The 17,026-nt window shown below is 44.8% G+C and overlaps 1 protein-coding gene across 1 annotated transcript; it reads left to right on the top strand.

The window, feature by feature from the left end:
• The first annotated feature begins 15,264 nt into the window (after nucleotides 1-15,264).
• LOC123151374 (oligosaccharyltransferase complex subunit ostc) lies at nucleotides 15,265-16,180 on the top strand. The gene has a single exon (XM_044571101.1). It carries the CDS (start codon nucleotides 15,329-15,331, stop codon nucleotides 15,884-15,886), a length of 558 nt encoding a protein of 185 aa, XP_044427036.1. The 5' UTR covers nucleotides 15,265-15,328; the 3' UTR covers nucleotides 15,887-16,180.
• Nucleotides 16,181-17,026: the final 846 nt, after the last annotated feature.

Raw genomic sequence — 17,026 nt, 5'->3', positions numbered from 1 at the left:
TATTGATCATTTGCAAGAATAATTAACTAAATAGCACTCTCCAAATAAAAATGACAGCAGTTCTCGTGAGCGCTAAAGTTTCTGTTTTTTACAGCAAGTTCAACAAGACTTTCCCCAAGTCTTCCCAACGGTTCTACTTGGCACAAACACTAATTAAACATAAAAAACACAACCAAAACAGAGGATAAATAATTTATTTATTACTAAGCAGGAGCAAAAAACAAGAAATAAAAATAAAATTGGGTTGCCTCCCAACAAGCGCTATCGTTTAACGCCCCTAGCTAGGCATAAAAGCGAGGATAGATCTAAGTTGTGCCGTAGTAATAAGATAGATCGGTGAAGCTCATTTCATATTCTCTATGTTCGGCAGCAAGCTTTCTTTGAGGCAAGCAAAAGTAATCAAAAGGACTAAATTTAACGGGATAAAATTCCCCAAGATCAACCTTGGGAGGTATAGGTTCCTCCTTTGGTCCTTCGTAATACACAACCAATTCATCATTATAAGCATTCTTTTGACAGAACTTTGTTAGCCTAGACTCAAGAGAGTATCCTAGCTCATTATTTCGAATAGCCAAATCATCATTAAGTTCAGAGATTCTATCAATTAAAATATTGGTTGGCACCTTTTTTCTGAGGTTTTCATTAAAAGCAACATAGTGGGGAGATTGAAAGCGCATAATTTCTTCTTGATCGAAGATGATAGATTCTATGGGAGGAAGACCAGCGTCCACCCTATAGTGCGCAAAGATTTCTTTGGCTTCTTTTATTATAAATCTGAATTCATGAGCCAGAAAGATAGTAGTGGCACGCTTAACAGAGGAATGCTCGATATTAGAAAATTCTAGGAAAACTCTTTGTATAGATGAGTGCATATGCATAAATTGCCTTTCAAGTTCAACGATAAGCATGGCAATAGCATCCGCAAGACTACTAGTTCTATGGAGAATAGAACCGCCCATAGAGGGCAAAGCACCGACACAAGTAAAGAAATCTTGAATAACTCCTTTTCCAATAATATTACCACTACTGATTCGAAATCTTTTTCTATGGTAGGTAGGGGGTTCTTCAGCAGGAGCATCAGAATTTTCCATGATATTGTTATCGCCCATATTGGTGATAACTTCCCCAATTTCAGACATAACGACAAGCAAGCAAACTAGCACACAAGCAAAAAAGCAAACGGGCAAAAGGGCAAATAGAGAGGGAGGATAGAGAGAGAGGGCGAATAAAACGGCAAGGGTGAATTGGGGGGAGAGGAAAACGAGAGGCAAATGGCAAATAATGTAATGCGAGAGATAGGGATTGTGATGGGTACTTGGTATGTTGACTTTTTGGGTAGACTCCCCGGCAACGGCGCCAGAAATCCTTCTTGCTACGTCTTGAGCTTGCGTTGGTTTTCCCCGAAGAGGAAGCGATGATGCAGCAGAGTAGCGTAAGTATTTCCCTCAGCTTTTGAGAACCAAGGTATCAATCCGGTAGGAGACCATGCTCAAGTCCCTCGTACCTGCACAAAGCGATAGCTACTCGCAACCAACGCGATTAGGGGTTGTCAATCCCTTCATGGTTACTTACGAGAGTGAGATCGGATAGATATAATATTTTTGGTATTTTTGGTATAAAGATGCAAAGTAAAAAGTAAAAGCAAAGTAAAAAAGCAAAGCAAGATTAAAGTAATGGAGATTGATATGATGAGAATAGACCCGGGGGCCATAGGTTTCACTAGTGGCTTCTCTCAAGAGCATAAGTATTCTACGGTGGGTGAACAGATTACTATTGAGCAATTAACAGAATTGAGCATAGTTATGAGAATATCTAGGCATGATCATGTATATAGGCATCACGTCCGTGACAAGTAGATCAAAACGATTCTGCATCTACTACTATTACTCCACTCATCGACCGCTATCCAGCATGCATCTAGAGTATTAAGTTAAAAACAGAGTAACGCCTTAAGCAAGATGACATGATGTAGAGAGATAAATTCATGCAATATGAAATAAACCCCATCTTGTTATCCTCGATGGCAACGATGCAATACGTGCCTTGCTGCCCCTTCTGTCACTGGGTAAGGACACCGCATGATCGAACCCAAAGCTAAGCACTTCTCCCATGTCAAGAACTACCAATCTAGTTGGCCAAACCAAACAGATAATTCGAAGAGACTTGCAAAGATAACCAATCATACATAAAAGAATTCAGAGAAGATTCAAATATTATTCATAGATAGACTTGATCATAAACCCACAATTTATCGGTCTCAACAAACACACCGCGAAAAGAAGAATACATTGAATAGATATCCACAAGAGAGGGGGAGAACTTTGTATTGAGATTCAAAGAGAGAGAAGAAGCCATCTACTACTAACTATGGACCCGAAGGTCTGAGGTAAACTACTCACACTTCATCGGAGAGGCTAGGATGATGTAGAAGCCCTCCATGATGACGGCCCTCTTCCGGTGGAGCTCCGGAACAGGCCCCAAGATGGGATCTCATGGATACAGAAAGTTGCGGCGGTGGAATTAGGTTTTTGGCTCCTCTTCTGATCATTTGGGGGTACGTGTGTATATATAGGAGGAAGAAGTACGTCGGTGGAGCACCGAGGGGCCCACGAGGCAGGGGGCGCGCCCCCCACCCTCGTGACCTCCTCTTTGATCCCCTGGAGTAGGGTCCAAGTCTCATGGATCACGTTCGGTGAGAAAATCACGTTCCCGAAGATTTTATTCTGTTTGGACTCTGTTTGATATTCTGTTTCTCCGAAACACTGAAATAGGCAAAAAAACAGTAATTCTGGGCTGGGCCTCCGGTTAATAGGTTGGTCCCAAAAATAATATAAAAGTGGAAAATAAAGCCCAATATAGTCCAAAACAGTAGATAATATAGCATGGAGCAATCAAAAATTATAGATACGTTGGAGACGTATCAGGTATGTGGATATATATATAGGAGGAAGAAGTAGGTCGGTGGAGCAACGAGGGGCCCACGAGGGTGGAGGGTACGGCCAGGGGGGTAGGCGCGCCCCCTGCCTCGTGGCCGAAAAGTTGATTGCTTGATGTCCACTCCAAGTCTCCTGGATCACGTTCGTTGAGAAAATCACGTTCCCGAAGGTTTCATTCCGTTTGGACTCCGTTTGATATTCCTTTTCTACAAAACACTAAAATAGGCAAAAAACAGCAATTTGGGTTGGGCCTCCTGTTAATAGGTTAGTCCCAAAAATAATATAAAAGTGTAAAAATAAGCCCATTAACATCCAAAATAGATAATATAATAGCATAGAGCAATCAAAAATTATAGATACGTTGGAGACGTGTCAAAATTATACGTACTTATGATTGGAACTATACTAGCAAGCATCTGCAAATATTAACAAGTTCACTAAGGCAAAACAAACCATAGCATTAAGATAAACCGGTCCCCCTTCAATCTCATATACATTGATTTCTACACTCAGCCTCAGTAATATCCGTCACTCCGGTTGCCTATGTGTAGTCCTATCAACATACAACTAACCCTAAGGTGTGATCCATGGGCATGCTCATATGATGGGAACCAAATATCAGCATCATAATAATCATGCAACTCAAACCAATCACAACAATTCAATAATTAACCCATCTGACAAAAAATAATCTAATCAGACACAATAGCGACGATGCAAATCATTAAATAATAACTAGATAATACCCCACGCGTTGCGGCGGGAATTGGATGCAATACATCTGGATGGTATTTGGTTCTATAGAAGAGAATGTTTGGATGGACAATATGATAATTGAAAACAAAAATAATATGTTAGAATATTTGGATCAATAATATGATAATTGAAAATTGGGAAATACATATGCATTATCATAAATACTTATTGAAAATTGCAAAATACATATGTATATTCATAATTATTTATTGATCATAAAAAGAACATAATACATGCTTAATTTTCTTTGTAGTTGGGGTGTTCTTCGTCGAGAACTATTTGGACATGTGGCATTCCTTTCTTAATGTACTCGAAGATGTATTTGCTGGACTTGAATGGATGATCCTCAGATAGTTTTGTCTTGTCTTCACATGCAATGGTTTCTCTGAAAGTGATACATATTGGTGGTTTCATAGTAGTTTTCATCTTTGTAATTGCTTCCATGTACTTCTTGTGAGCCTCCCTTGATGGATGAGTTGTTGACTGGGGCAGAACATTATTTGGTCCATCATATTGCATCCTGGAGAAAGATTCATGTGTATTGTTATTTGCAGCAGACAAAGGGATGTAGAAAACAACATTGTATATGAGGTAGCCCTACCTGTAGCCTTCTTGTTGGTTGTCCATGGTTGTGCCTATAGTAAAAAAAATCTGATCCCAGAGATGAAGTTGTAGCGACTACAATGTTATCGGGTGGTCTTATATGGGTGTCTTACAGGGGAAAGAATGTCTAACCGAACGATGTTTAAGAAATGGTTAATGCAAAATCAAGTTAGCAACTAATGTATCCTAATAAAGAGTGTAGGTTTCCATCGAGATCCTAATTGCAACAAAGAATATGAACTGATCCATTCATGAATTTATTTTAATACACACTGTAGGTTTCTATTGAGATCGTAAGTGCACCAAAGAACATAAACTGGATCCATTCATGAGTTGGTACTTGATTTAATAGATACAGCTTTCCATTGAACACAAAAGTTTAAATGTTCCTTGGTTTAATAGAAGCTGAGCAAAGTGGTATGAACAGAAGCATTGTGTTATTTTCGGTTGTACGCGATGGGCTTTATTCACCATTTGTAGCAGAGTGCAAGTTGTCCTGGGTGTATTGGAAAATACAGCACTGAAAAAAAAGTAAATAATGCAAGAAAATACTGGAGTTTTAAATCAGAGAATGGAAGTTTATATAGTTAATGAACAGTACGTATATCGTCCAAATGTTGTTTTACTCTGGCTGTGCATAGTTGCTTGCGACAGTTTAATTGTCTGCATTGCTATTGATGGAGATTTGTTGGAACAGTAAATATATGTAGGAAGAAACTCATATTGTTGGCTAAATTTGTATATAGGGTGTGAGAAACAGTACATACTCTTGCTTGTGCTTTTTCATGATACTTTTTTTCCAGTTCCTCTAAGCTAACATTCAGAAAATTGGTTCCATTTGTTATATCAGATATTGGAAGTAATAAAAGCAAGAATCGCATTAGAAAATAAACAGGGCAAGAGAATATAAATGTAACCCAAGAACCTCCCTGCACTTCAAATAAGTTGGCATTTGGCCGAACATAGCATGGATGAGATGTTATCCTGAATATATCATATTCCCAATATCGAACAGCACATAGAATGTATAAGTTAGCATTCACTTGCATGACCAGTAATGATTTTGTAAAGAGACTGCAAATAATCACGACTCGGTACTGATTTTGTGAAATTAAGATTTACTTGTTAAAAGCTTGGAAATCTTCCACACTGAAAAAAAAACATTAGTGTGACATGAAAATGCTAGTTAACTGAAGCCTAACACCAGTTGAGGAAATATGATGCTTGCGGTACTGCCAAATGATTTAGGTGATTTATATTACGGTGTACTTTGGTTGTTGTTGATACTTACTCCTAACTGCTACCAAGAAGTTTGTATATGTGTACCTTATCTAGTAATTGGAGAACCATGGTGCACTAAGAGTTTGTGAGTGTTGTCATACCTGTTAGATTTGTCGGCATCAACCTCGCTAAAATCAATTCTTCTTTTTGCTTCGACCCTGATTTTAATTGACATAATAGATGTAATGTAAGCTTGATCAGAGGGATACAATTCAGATTTGGATGAAGCAAACCAGAATCTATAATAGGCAAGGAATTAAAATGCAAGGCTATGTATTGAATCAAGTCAAATAGTTATGCATTCAATCAAGCAGTCTACATACATTAACCAAAGACACAAAAATTCAAAAGTAGCACTGGATGGGAACATTGTATACCAGTAGGAACCGAGGTGCGTGGGCAACGAAGATGACTGACTGGGAATTGAAGTGATCAGCACCTGTAAAGTCCGGATTTGTGACTGAATCAACAATATGTCATGAGGGAATAGCAAGGAGAGGGGATAGAGTATGTCACCAGCGGAAGCAGTATGAACACCCTATGGCAGACGTCCACCCATGCCGGAAGATGATGGGAAAAGGAGCTGAGGTGGGGCAGACTTTAAAGGGGAATTCTTCAGTTTCTTGTGGAGATCGTGGGGAGAGGAAGTGGAGCGTCAATCATCAATTACCTGGAGGAGAATGGTTTTTTCTTACTTTTAGTATGGTCCATTTTGAGCATTGGGCTGCACATGATTTGAAGTAGTGGGCTGTCTAGGTTGGTGTGAGCAAAGGAAAAACTAAGAAAAACAGGATGATATTACCTTGAACTACTGATGCGTTGACCCAATGATTGAAGGTAAGGTGCGAAGCAACTCGGAGCCAAAAATAATAGGCATCAGATGGGAAGAACAGACCAACCGAATCACAGTAAGGAGACATGCTCACTACCTTGCAAGCATTGATAGGTTCGAGCTAATCCCACTAGAACCGAGGCCGGCCGCGGCGGGGACGGCCTCGTCCGATCCGAGGCCAGCGGTGCGAGGAGGGACCAGAGGGGAGGCGCTGCTCGGGGATGCCTAGTTCAGGCCATGGAGGAGTGAGGAGGCGGGGGGAGGGGCGGTGGTAGATCGGCGGCCTGCTCCTTCCCGATGTCGTCCGCACGTACTACCGGCGGTCGCATCCACAGAGTCATCCTGCTGGATCCGGCGGGAACCGGGGCACGCGATTGGGATGGCCGCGTCTGGTGCCGCCGCCGCCGCCGTGAGGAGGATCCGGAGCCGAGGAGCGGGATGAGGAAGTGGCTCCGACCATTGGCGAGGGAGGCCAGCGGCGGGAGGAGGAGCCGTAGTGGAACAATCACGAGGGGGCTTCGGGTCTGACCAGGGGTGCGGGCAGTAGGGAATGATTAGGATTTTTTTTCTTTCAGCGAACATATTTGGTCAGACTGGAGGAGGCCTTGGGACTGCATGAGGGGTGACGTGGCAGTATGTGATTGGATGCTGATGTGTCTATGCTGCATGTTGAGATAATTCAAGTAGTGGGGTGAACTTCTTAAGTATATAGGATTCATAGCATCAAACACCATGTTCAAGTAGGGGATTGCAGTGGGTTGCGGCCCGCGGGAGAGTGGACCACTGAATAGAGAGGGAGGACGGTGATGGAGATGTCGGTGAAGACGATCGCCGCAGTGATGTGCTCATAGGAGTAGGGTGTGCGTGCGTTTAGGGCATGTACAATGGAGGCAGCAGCAAGGTACTGCCCCAACAATTACACGTAGAACCACCGTCCCAAACTGTTTTTTTTTTGAAATGGAACACTGTGATTCCATACATTAACCAGGTCCAGCTAGGTTGCTGGCCCGTCGAACACTTACATCATCTGGGAGGCCTTCAGGCCATAACTCCCGAGCTACTAGGCGCTTTGCTCCAAAGGCAGCAACAGCATGAGCTAAGACATTACAACCCCTTGGGGCAAAGGAGAAAGAAATCTGGCTAAAGTTCAGCCGGGCAAACTCACGTATGTCTCTGAAGAGGATTCCTTCGGCCGCCAAGTCTGTTTCCCTGCTAGTCAGTGCCTTCACCAGCTCTTTGTTGTCCAACTCGACCTGGACACGCGTCATTCCCCAAGCGGACGCCGCCTCAAGGGCCGTAGCGCATGCTTCCACTTCGTCTTGTAGTGCTGATGCCACATGTTTCAGATGGCCTGCTCCAGAGCCCCTCACGTCCCCGATTTGGTCTCGGACTGCAAAGCCCTAGCCCCCGGTGCCGAGTCTCGCAGAGTAGGCGTCGTCGCAATTAATTTTTAGAATATCCTCCTTGGGCCTCACCCACACCTGCGCAGACTGTTCTCCATGTGTGCTACGAGGCTGTCGGCACAAATGCAGTGAGTCGGAGGCCCAATAGCTGATCTCGGCGGGTAGGCTATCTAGGGGGACATGCTTGTCGTCTGCATTAACTTTGTTGTGCTAGGTCCACCACCTCCACAGCAGGCATGCAACAAGTAGTTTTTTTATCCTCGGGTAGCTGAAGCATTTCATGCATCACTTCCATGGCACCCCTACAGGCACACAGTCGGTTCCTTAGGTTTTCTAGCTGTAGCGCTCGCCACACCTTCCTGACCTATTTACAGCGCAAAAAAATGTGCCCCGTCTCCATCAAGCCTCTTGCAGCAAACGCATAAGGTCTCACATTCGACTCCTCGCCATTTGATACTGCACTTCAACGGGAGACTGTTATGTGCAAACCTCCATAGGAAGTGTTGAATTTTTGGTTGGCAAGGCAAAGACCAAATCTCTTTCCATTCCCATCCATAGCGGCTAGGCTCAGAAGCCGTCGGTCCTTCTAAGTCACGCACTTGCACATACAACTTATAGCTAACTTTATCGAGAACTGGCCCTTGCTGTCGTGGAACCATGCGTAGAAGTCCTCAAAATCCTCCCAGAGTGGGGTTGCTAATATAATTGTGGCTTCTTCCTCGTGGAAAATGTCTCTTACCAGGACCTCATCCCAAGTATGTGTGTCTGGATCAACTAGCTCGCTCACTTTGGTTAGGAGATAGTTTCCCCGAGGGTTTTTTGGTGTCCTTTGCCCTTCCCGATTCGGCCATGGATCTGCCCAGATGTTTATTGAGCTGCCATCCCCCACTCGACAGATCAAGCCGTCCCTGAGCAGCGCCACCCCCTTAAGAATGCTTCTCCAAGTGTATGAGATCCCCGGATGTGTCGTTGCCTCAAGGATAGTAGTGTTAGGTAAGTATCTCGCTTTCAGAACTCTGGCACAAAGTGATTCCGGGGCTGTGAGCATCCGCCAAGCTTGGCGTGCCAGCATAGCTGGATTGAAGCCATAAATATCACGAAACCACATTCCCCCATCCTTCTTTGGCTTTGTCAGAAGTTCCCAGCTAAGACAATGCATGGTAGTGGTCTTTTCTTGCTTTGCCCACCAGAAATAACATATCATGGATCCAATCTCCTCACAAAGAGTTTTAGTCAGGTCAAAGCAAGACATTGCAAAGGTCGGTATCGCTTGTGCACAAGCTTTAATCAAGACACCTTTCCCCATCTTAGACAATAACCTCTCCTGCCATCCTTGTATCTTTTGCTAGATTCTGCCTTTCAAATATTCAAAAACTTGTTTCCGAGCTTGGGCCACATATACAGGAAGACCCAAATATCGCTCGGACTTGGCTTCAGCCCGAATATTCAATCTGTCTAGGACCTCTCTTTTCTGACTTTGTCTAGTATTCTTGCTGAACATAACCGAGGATTTATCATAGTTCACAACCTGCCCCGAGCAAACCTCATAAAGTTGTAGAACATTTTGCAGAGATGTAGCACTCTCACTTGAAGCTTTAATGAGCACTAGTTAGTCGTCCACAAATAATAGATGGTTGAAGCTCGGTGCATCATTGCAAATATGAACCCCTCTCAAAGAACCGTCCACCTCTGCCGCGTTGAGTAACGCAGAGAATCCCTCCGCGCAAATGAGGAACAGATACGGAGAAAGTGGATCTCCTTTTCTGAAACCGCGCTGCGGTACTATCGTGTCAGTACACTCTCCATTAACCTTAACTTTGTAGGAGATCGAGGTCACACACAACATTATCCTGCCAATCCATTGCTCGTTAAACCCCATTTTCCTCATCATTTTCTCTAAAAAGTGCCATTCCACTTGGTCATAGGCCTTACTCATGTCAAGCTTGACAGCCGCATAACCCTCCTTCCCTTTTCTTACATTCTGTATATAGTGTGTGCATTCATAGGCTAAGAGGATGTTTTCCGTGACCAAATGTCCCAGAACAAAGGCACTCTGATTAGGCGAGATCACATCTGGTAGAATCTGTTTGAGGCGGTTTGCAAGAACTTTTGAGATTAATTTGTACACCACATTGCAAAAGCTGATTGGGCAAAGATCTTTCATACTCTCCGAATTCTTTGTCTTGGGGATTAACACAACAGGTCTCGTTCCATCCCTCCGGCATTGGTCCTACATGCAAGACAGCAAGGACTTCTTCCACTATTTTGTCTCCACAACATCACAGCATTTCTTGTAAAAGATGGATGGCATCCCGTCTGGTCCGGGGGCCTTGAGGTCACCAATGCTTTGTAGAGCCTCAAACACTTCCTCACGAGTGTACTCTTTCATTAGTAGCTCATTCATGGCTGGTGTGACTCTAGGATGAACACAAGCCAACAATTCCTCCTGCTGGGCTCCTGCATGGGAAGTAAACAAATTCATAAATTAATTAGTAACTGCTTCCTTCGTCTCCTCCTCCTTATCCACTACTCTCCCATCCTCCCTTTTAAGTCTCCTAATTCTATTCCTCCTTCTCCTTTCAGACGCAGCTGCATGGAAGAATTTCATGTTGCGGTCGCCTCCCTTCATCCAGTTCACATGAGCCCTCTGCTTCCAATATGTTTCCAACTTTTCCTCCAGTCGGCTTAGCTTAAAACGCAGCATCTGCTCACGCCTCACTTGCTCTGGACTAGTATCTTTTCTTCTCTCCTTTTCTAGATCCTTCTTGAGCCGGTGTATGCGTTTCTCCAAGTCCCCCAAGACATTTTTACTCCATTCAACCAACTCCCTCATAACTCCTTTAACTACCCCTGCTACCTTCTTCCCTTCGACTTCCGTCTCCTTCTCCCACGCCATCTTCACCAGCTCCTTGCATCCTTCCTCTTCCAACCACCCCGCCTCAAAACGTGGGTTATGAGTATGGTTAGCATCCCTTCTAACAGCTGCTGCACCTGCAGTATCAATGATGATAGGTCGGTGGTCCGAATGGCGTGGGTCACCATTGACAACCCGATAAGCAGGGAACCGGACGCACTAGTCTTGTGTGGCAACAACGCGATCTAACCTTTCCTTAATGTACTTCCATGCTGTGTGACTATTATTCCTCCACGTAAATGCATCACAATATTCTAGTGCCTCTTTAAAGTTATCCATACATCTTTGGCTCCTCGGCACACCCCCTCTTTCTCCCAGGCGTGTAAAACCTCATTAAAATCTCCCCCACACAACCAAGGTTTATTATTTTGGTTCCTTAAAGTTCTCAACAGCTCCCAGGTTCTTCCTTTCTCTTCCAACTTCGGCTCCCCATATATCCCCGTAAACCTCCACTTAAAACCATCCTCTTCTGTAATCTCAGCGTCAATGTGATATTTTGACATGAAACCTACCACCCGCGGGTCCACTTCCTTCTTCCAGAACAAAGCCAAACCTCCTCCTTGTCCCTCGCTACCCTTCGCTACCATGCACGTCATATTCATCTTCCATCTTAGACATTCTAGCCTACGTTGCTCCATCCTTGTTTCGGACAAGAAAAGAATGTCGGGGTCCTCCCTCTTCTGGAGTTCTAGAAGCCCCCGAATTGTCAGGCCGTTCCCCAACCCCCGGCAATTCCAGCAGATAAGCCTCATTGGTTCGCGCAGGGCTGTTCCGACAGCCCCACATCATCGTTTTCCTGCCATGTCTTCCCCACATCCTGTACTCCAGCACCACGGCTCTTTTTTGGGTTTCCACCGTCCTCCACTTCCATAGCATCGACCCCTCTCTTCTTCTCCAAGCTTACTCCTTGCGGCCCCTTATTTCTTTCATCTCTAGGGATCCTCTTGAATTTCCCTCCCTTCCCCTTCGCCCTCTCCTTCTCCGTAGGGTTATGCTCTACACCCCCACCTCCGGCTACCACTTCCTTCCCTCCCCCCCCCCTTGCTCAACACCCTCCTTTACTCCCTTCCCCTGCGGTACTGTAACAACCGGGGCTGCCACCTCCGGTTCCACACCCTCCTTGACTCCATCCTGCTTCTGTGACAGGGTCTCTGCCTTCTCACCCCCAGTGAATAGGGCTTTTTTTGCTCCCCCCTCCGCTTCCCTATCTTTCTCATCCTCCATTGCCTGCTTCAGTTTTAGAGGGCTAGTAACTTCACCTTCAGTATCAACTTTACCCTTCTCCTTTCCACCTATAGACATTTGCCTGTCCCTCCTCCATGAAGGTCCATCACTCCCAGATTTGCTCCCATTGCTTGACCCACCGTACCTCCTTGTGAAACCACCCCCAAACTCTCCTCCTCCCCTTCTTCTCTCACCTAGGTTAGTATTGCCATCCGGTACATACCGCATCCAACGTCCATACTGTGCCTCCTCCCCCTTCTTCAACTTCTTCTTGCATTCTCGGTCAGTATGACCCATAATTCCACACGTGAAACAAAAGTCCGGTAAGTACTCATATTTGAAATGGCACCAGTTCTTTTCCTCCTCCTCCTTTCTCTTACCATGCTCCTTCACAATTGTGTCACCGTCTCAAACTCTAGTACCCGATGCCATGATAGCCTCAACGTCACCCTGTGCAAAACCAAACCGAAAACCATAAAACGAACCAAAAAAACCAAACCAAACCAAAATTTCAGTTTTTTCAAGTTCTGGTTATGGTTTCAGTTTGCACAATAGCAAACCATATTCAATTTGGTTTTTTCGGTTAATAACCGAAAACCATATGGTTAAGCCGAAGAAATAAAAAAAAGTTCTCTCGTACTGAAGAGTACAGAGAAGAAACTCCTACACAGTGCGCTGCACACTTGTGGGATTGAGCACAATGAACGGACACCTGCTAGCCTTATACTACTCACCTTCCTTTATTTCTTGTAGCTACACGAGGTGGTACTAAACTAGTGCATGAATTGCCTGCGCGCCACGGCGCCAGCGCCTCTCGCCGTTGCTGTGTTGTACTTCTACTTACATGGGCCGATGGATCAACAAGTATTGGGCTGTGATGCTAGAAATTGTGTGCGTGTGAGTCTGATCAAACTTTCAAGGCCTACACAGTACACTACACATGGACAAACGTGTGCTACTTTATGTTGGTTATAATAAACTAGGAAACATGCCCGTGCGTTGCAACGGGAGTAAAAGCATAACAGGCCATCCATCTTGTGACACCAGAGACTCCGGGTCCAACAGCTTAAGCATTGATGACAAGCGCTAGATGGTCGAGCAAAGCGGGCTTCTGCCCAGTGGTGCCCATGAGAGTTTTGCGTCATTAAGGGCACTAATTGGTTGACACGGCTCCCAGTGTGGACATGAGGCTACATGATGAACCACATATATGTTGTAGATGGGCTCAACAGGATGACGACTCAATTCTCGCTTATCTCAACTCGCACGACCTCCTCTAGCACATGACTCGGTGATGGCTACGAGGATGGGGATGCCGTAAAGGATGAAGACATGGCATTTGACGGCTGCTCTACCCCTTCCTGCCATCTATCTCTTTCACTCTCTCATCTTAGTTGCCCCCGTAGATGTCATCCTCATTTCGCTCGTTGTTGTCATCGAATCCGAGGCACAAAGTTGCAGTGAAGAGGTGGCTGGAGGACAGAGGAAGTGTGCGAGGCCGGCCTTGCTCTTAGGGTTAGAGTTGAGGAGAGAGTCAGACAGAGTCAGACGCATATACAAGATTAACTTAAGGTAATGAGGCATGTATTCAATGGACATTGTGTCATGTGAAGATGTATTGTACGAAGGGCAATCACACTTCATAAAAAACAACACACAAATGGCACGCCGCTCCTTACCTTGCATTACGTAGATAATGAGACATGTAATCAATGGACACCGCGTTATATGAAGATGTATTGTACGGAGGGCAATCACACTTCATAAATAAAAAGTAATAAACAAATAGAGCGCCTTCGTTTACCTTGCAAATAGTCGTCGTCCGTCATGTCGTTGATGTGCCCTTGCAGCTATAAATAATCCACGCCGGCTCGATGATACAGCTATACAGAGAGCCGCCGGAGCCGCCGAGAGAAAGAGAAAAGCCGAGAGGTGGTGCTAGCCTGGTTCACAAGATTAGATCCTCACGATTGACACATGTTACGTGCAAAGCTAGCCCAAGAAAAGCCCACCAAAACTGTACGTGTGTGAACGCTCTACTTCTTTTTTGGAAAAAAGATTGATTTCATAGCCAGTTGTGCGCGTCTTGCCATATAGAAGTATAAATTGAATTTTTGTATTTTTTTAGTGTCTCTTAGGATTGGAACGGTTGCCCAATATGTCAAAATCAAACATGTGGGCTGGATGACTGGGCTTGCCCCTAACGAGTTTACCTGGGCCAGCATCGCTAGCAATTAGCGAAGGACAGCTTGACGAGATGGAGAGATCGTTGTTCTTTTCTTTTTAGGCAAAAAAAAAGAGATCGATCCAGTCCGGCTTCAATCAGAGACGCTACCTTTTTTAGATAGGAGAGAAAATAGATCGCTAGGACAGGAAGAGATCGATCGCTAGGATTCCAAAAAACAAATTGATTGCTAGGTCTGATGTGATCAATTAAAAGAGTGGAACGGAAAGCTTACCTTTTTGATAAGAAAAAAAAGAAGAGATCTCAGCCATCAATCTTTATAGTTAAAATAAAATTAACGAATATAAACGAGATGACATATGGAGAACTATGAAAGCTTCCATCCTTTAATATTAGATATAGATATATAGATATAAAAAAGGAAGTAAAAGAGCAGTTTCACCATGGAGTAGGCTTTGGCCTTTGACTTTGAGGCTCTTGGTACAGGACATCGAGGCCATGTATTGTCATGTACGTGTCACATTGAATAAATTTCATGTCTGTGTCATGTGCCCAAACATTGTGTTGCTCAAAAATTCGCGCCAACTATAGTTAATTTGATTATTATCGAAACCGCACCATAAATATGTATAAAATCATATAAATCAAAGTATAAAAACCGTATAAACCGAACCGAATCAAACCAAAGAAACCAAACGCACACCCTGACCTCAACGGATCCACCTTCTCCCTCTTCTTGTATTTCTCTCTCTTGCTTTACTGAATCACAACCAATCCTACGAGCTAGAGTGCATGTTGTGCTGCTCATCTTTCTTTCTTTTCGAGTGCTCTCTCTTGCATCTCCTTCTTCTTTGCTTTTCTGTCAGGGAGGAGGGAGTCTCCTCTGCAAGCATCCGCTTTTCTCTGCAAGCTGCATACTAAGCGGTCCATGGACCATCTGAACCTACGTGGAGGCTGCGGCACCGGTCCAGCGCTGGGCATTGCCCTTATAAGGGCGAGTGTACGTGCGTATGTATAATAAGCACTAAAAAAACACTTTTCTCCTTTGGTAGTCACCTCTGCTCTAAGATTGTGTTTTGCTTTAAGATATGTGCGATCCGTCCCTAAAAAAAACAATACGGGGTATGTGCGATCCGGCTTCATCCCCCCACTGGCCATCCCCGCACTCACCAGACCCAAATCCCCCAAGTCTCCATGGCCCCCAGATCGGAGCACGCCGGCGGGAGCGCCTCGGGGGCAGCGGCGGCGGCGGCGGCCGCCGCCCAGAGCCACGGATCCGGGTTCGACTCCATGGACCCCTTCTTCCACGCGCTCCGCGTGGTCCCCTTCGCCTTCCTCCAGCCGCCGCGCACCCGCCTGAAGCTGCCGTCCAACCTGGCGCTCCCGTCCCCGATGGTCGTCTTCTCGCTCATCCTGCTCACCTACTTTTCCGTCGTCTCCGGCCTCGTCTACGACGTCATCGTCGAGCCCCCCGGCATCGGCAGCTCCCAGGACCCGGCCACCGGCGCCGTCCGCCCCGTCGTCTTCCTCCCCGGCCGCGTCAACGGCCAGTACATCATCGAGGGCCTCTCCTCCGGCTTCATGTTCCTCCTCGGGGGCGTCGGGGTCATCCTCCTCGACCTGGCCGTCGACCGCACCAGGCCCCGCAGCCTGCGCGTCTCCTTCGGCGGCGCCGGCGTCGCCGCCATCGTCATCGCCTACGCCATGGCCATGCTCTTCCTCCGCATCAAGATACCCGGGTACCTATGGTGAGGCCGAAAAATCATCTCCCCACTTCGTTATGCCCAGATCCGTCGTCAGATCTGAGGATGCTAAGCTGTTGCTGATGACTCTAGTGTACAATTTAAGTTATGTTACCATAGGATGTTGGGTTGCACTCAAATTTCAGTTGGTGATCTGAGGACTATCTATTTCGAATGATACTAAGCTGTTGCTATGAAGATCCATTTTCTGTTTGCTGTATTTGTGCAATTTCAGAACATCTCTAATAACCAGTTTGTGATATGTGGTAATCTTAATCTAGGTACCAATGCTTTATCATTTCAATCTCAAGCTTCATGTTCAATTGACTGAAAACTTAGGTGGGTTTGTCTCAAGCTTCATGTTCAATTGACCCAATACTTCACTGGAGAATATATTTTATACACAGTTTGCTAATTTGTGTACTTTTGTCACTTGAGTTTGCATCATATTGTGTTTGCCATTGGAAGAATATATAAGTTTTGTTCAATGCCACGTTAAACTCTAATTGGCACAAAACACTACTATACCCTTATTTGATGGCATAGCCTGGTTGGAGCCAAGGGCTTGTGAGCATGAGCAGATAAGGGCTTGTGTAGGCTAATGCTCTGGTCGCAATTTTTGTGTTTACCAAATCAAGTCGTCACCATTGAGTAATCATCAAACATGGGTTGTTATCCTTTCCTAGCATTGTCCATTGCAAGTGCCATCAAGCAACATTAATGTTTGTTTCTGATGGCAAATACATAACTACATGCTAGCTTAGATGGCAGATTTAAAATTTCACAAAGTCGGAGTGGCATGTATGATACTCCCCATAAATCAGTTATGATACTACCGTACAAGTGTAAGAATAGTGTACATGGTCCGTTCTAATAAGTCTAAGGATAAGTGAGTAGTGTACATGATTTTGTCTAATTTCCTGAAAGATAAAATGTTCTAAAAGGCAGCCTAGTTTCGGCCTTGCCTAGCTAGCATAATGCATGACAAATGGATGAGATCAGGACAAACAAGTAAGTCATCTAGAAGCCCTAGGTACAGGGCTGCTGCCTGCTTAGTGTGTTGGTCCTTCTTGAACAGTGTAAAGAAGGCAAGTGAAGATATCTATTTTGAACTCATTTGTACAAAAATAGAACGTAAGAGATATGTTAT

This window comes from Triticum aestivum, chromosome 7A (genome assembly GCF_018294505.1).
Source record: "Triticum aestivum cultivar Chinese Spring chromosome 7A, IWGSC CS RefSeq v2.1, whole genome shotgun sequence".
Taxonomy (NCBI): Eukaryota; Viridiplantae; Streptophyta; class Magnoliopsida; order Poales; family Poaceae; genus Triticum; species Triticum aestivum.
Note: the sequence above shows the minus strand (reverse complement) of the source record. Positions and strands in the feature narration are given on the sequence as shown.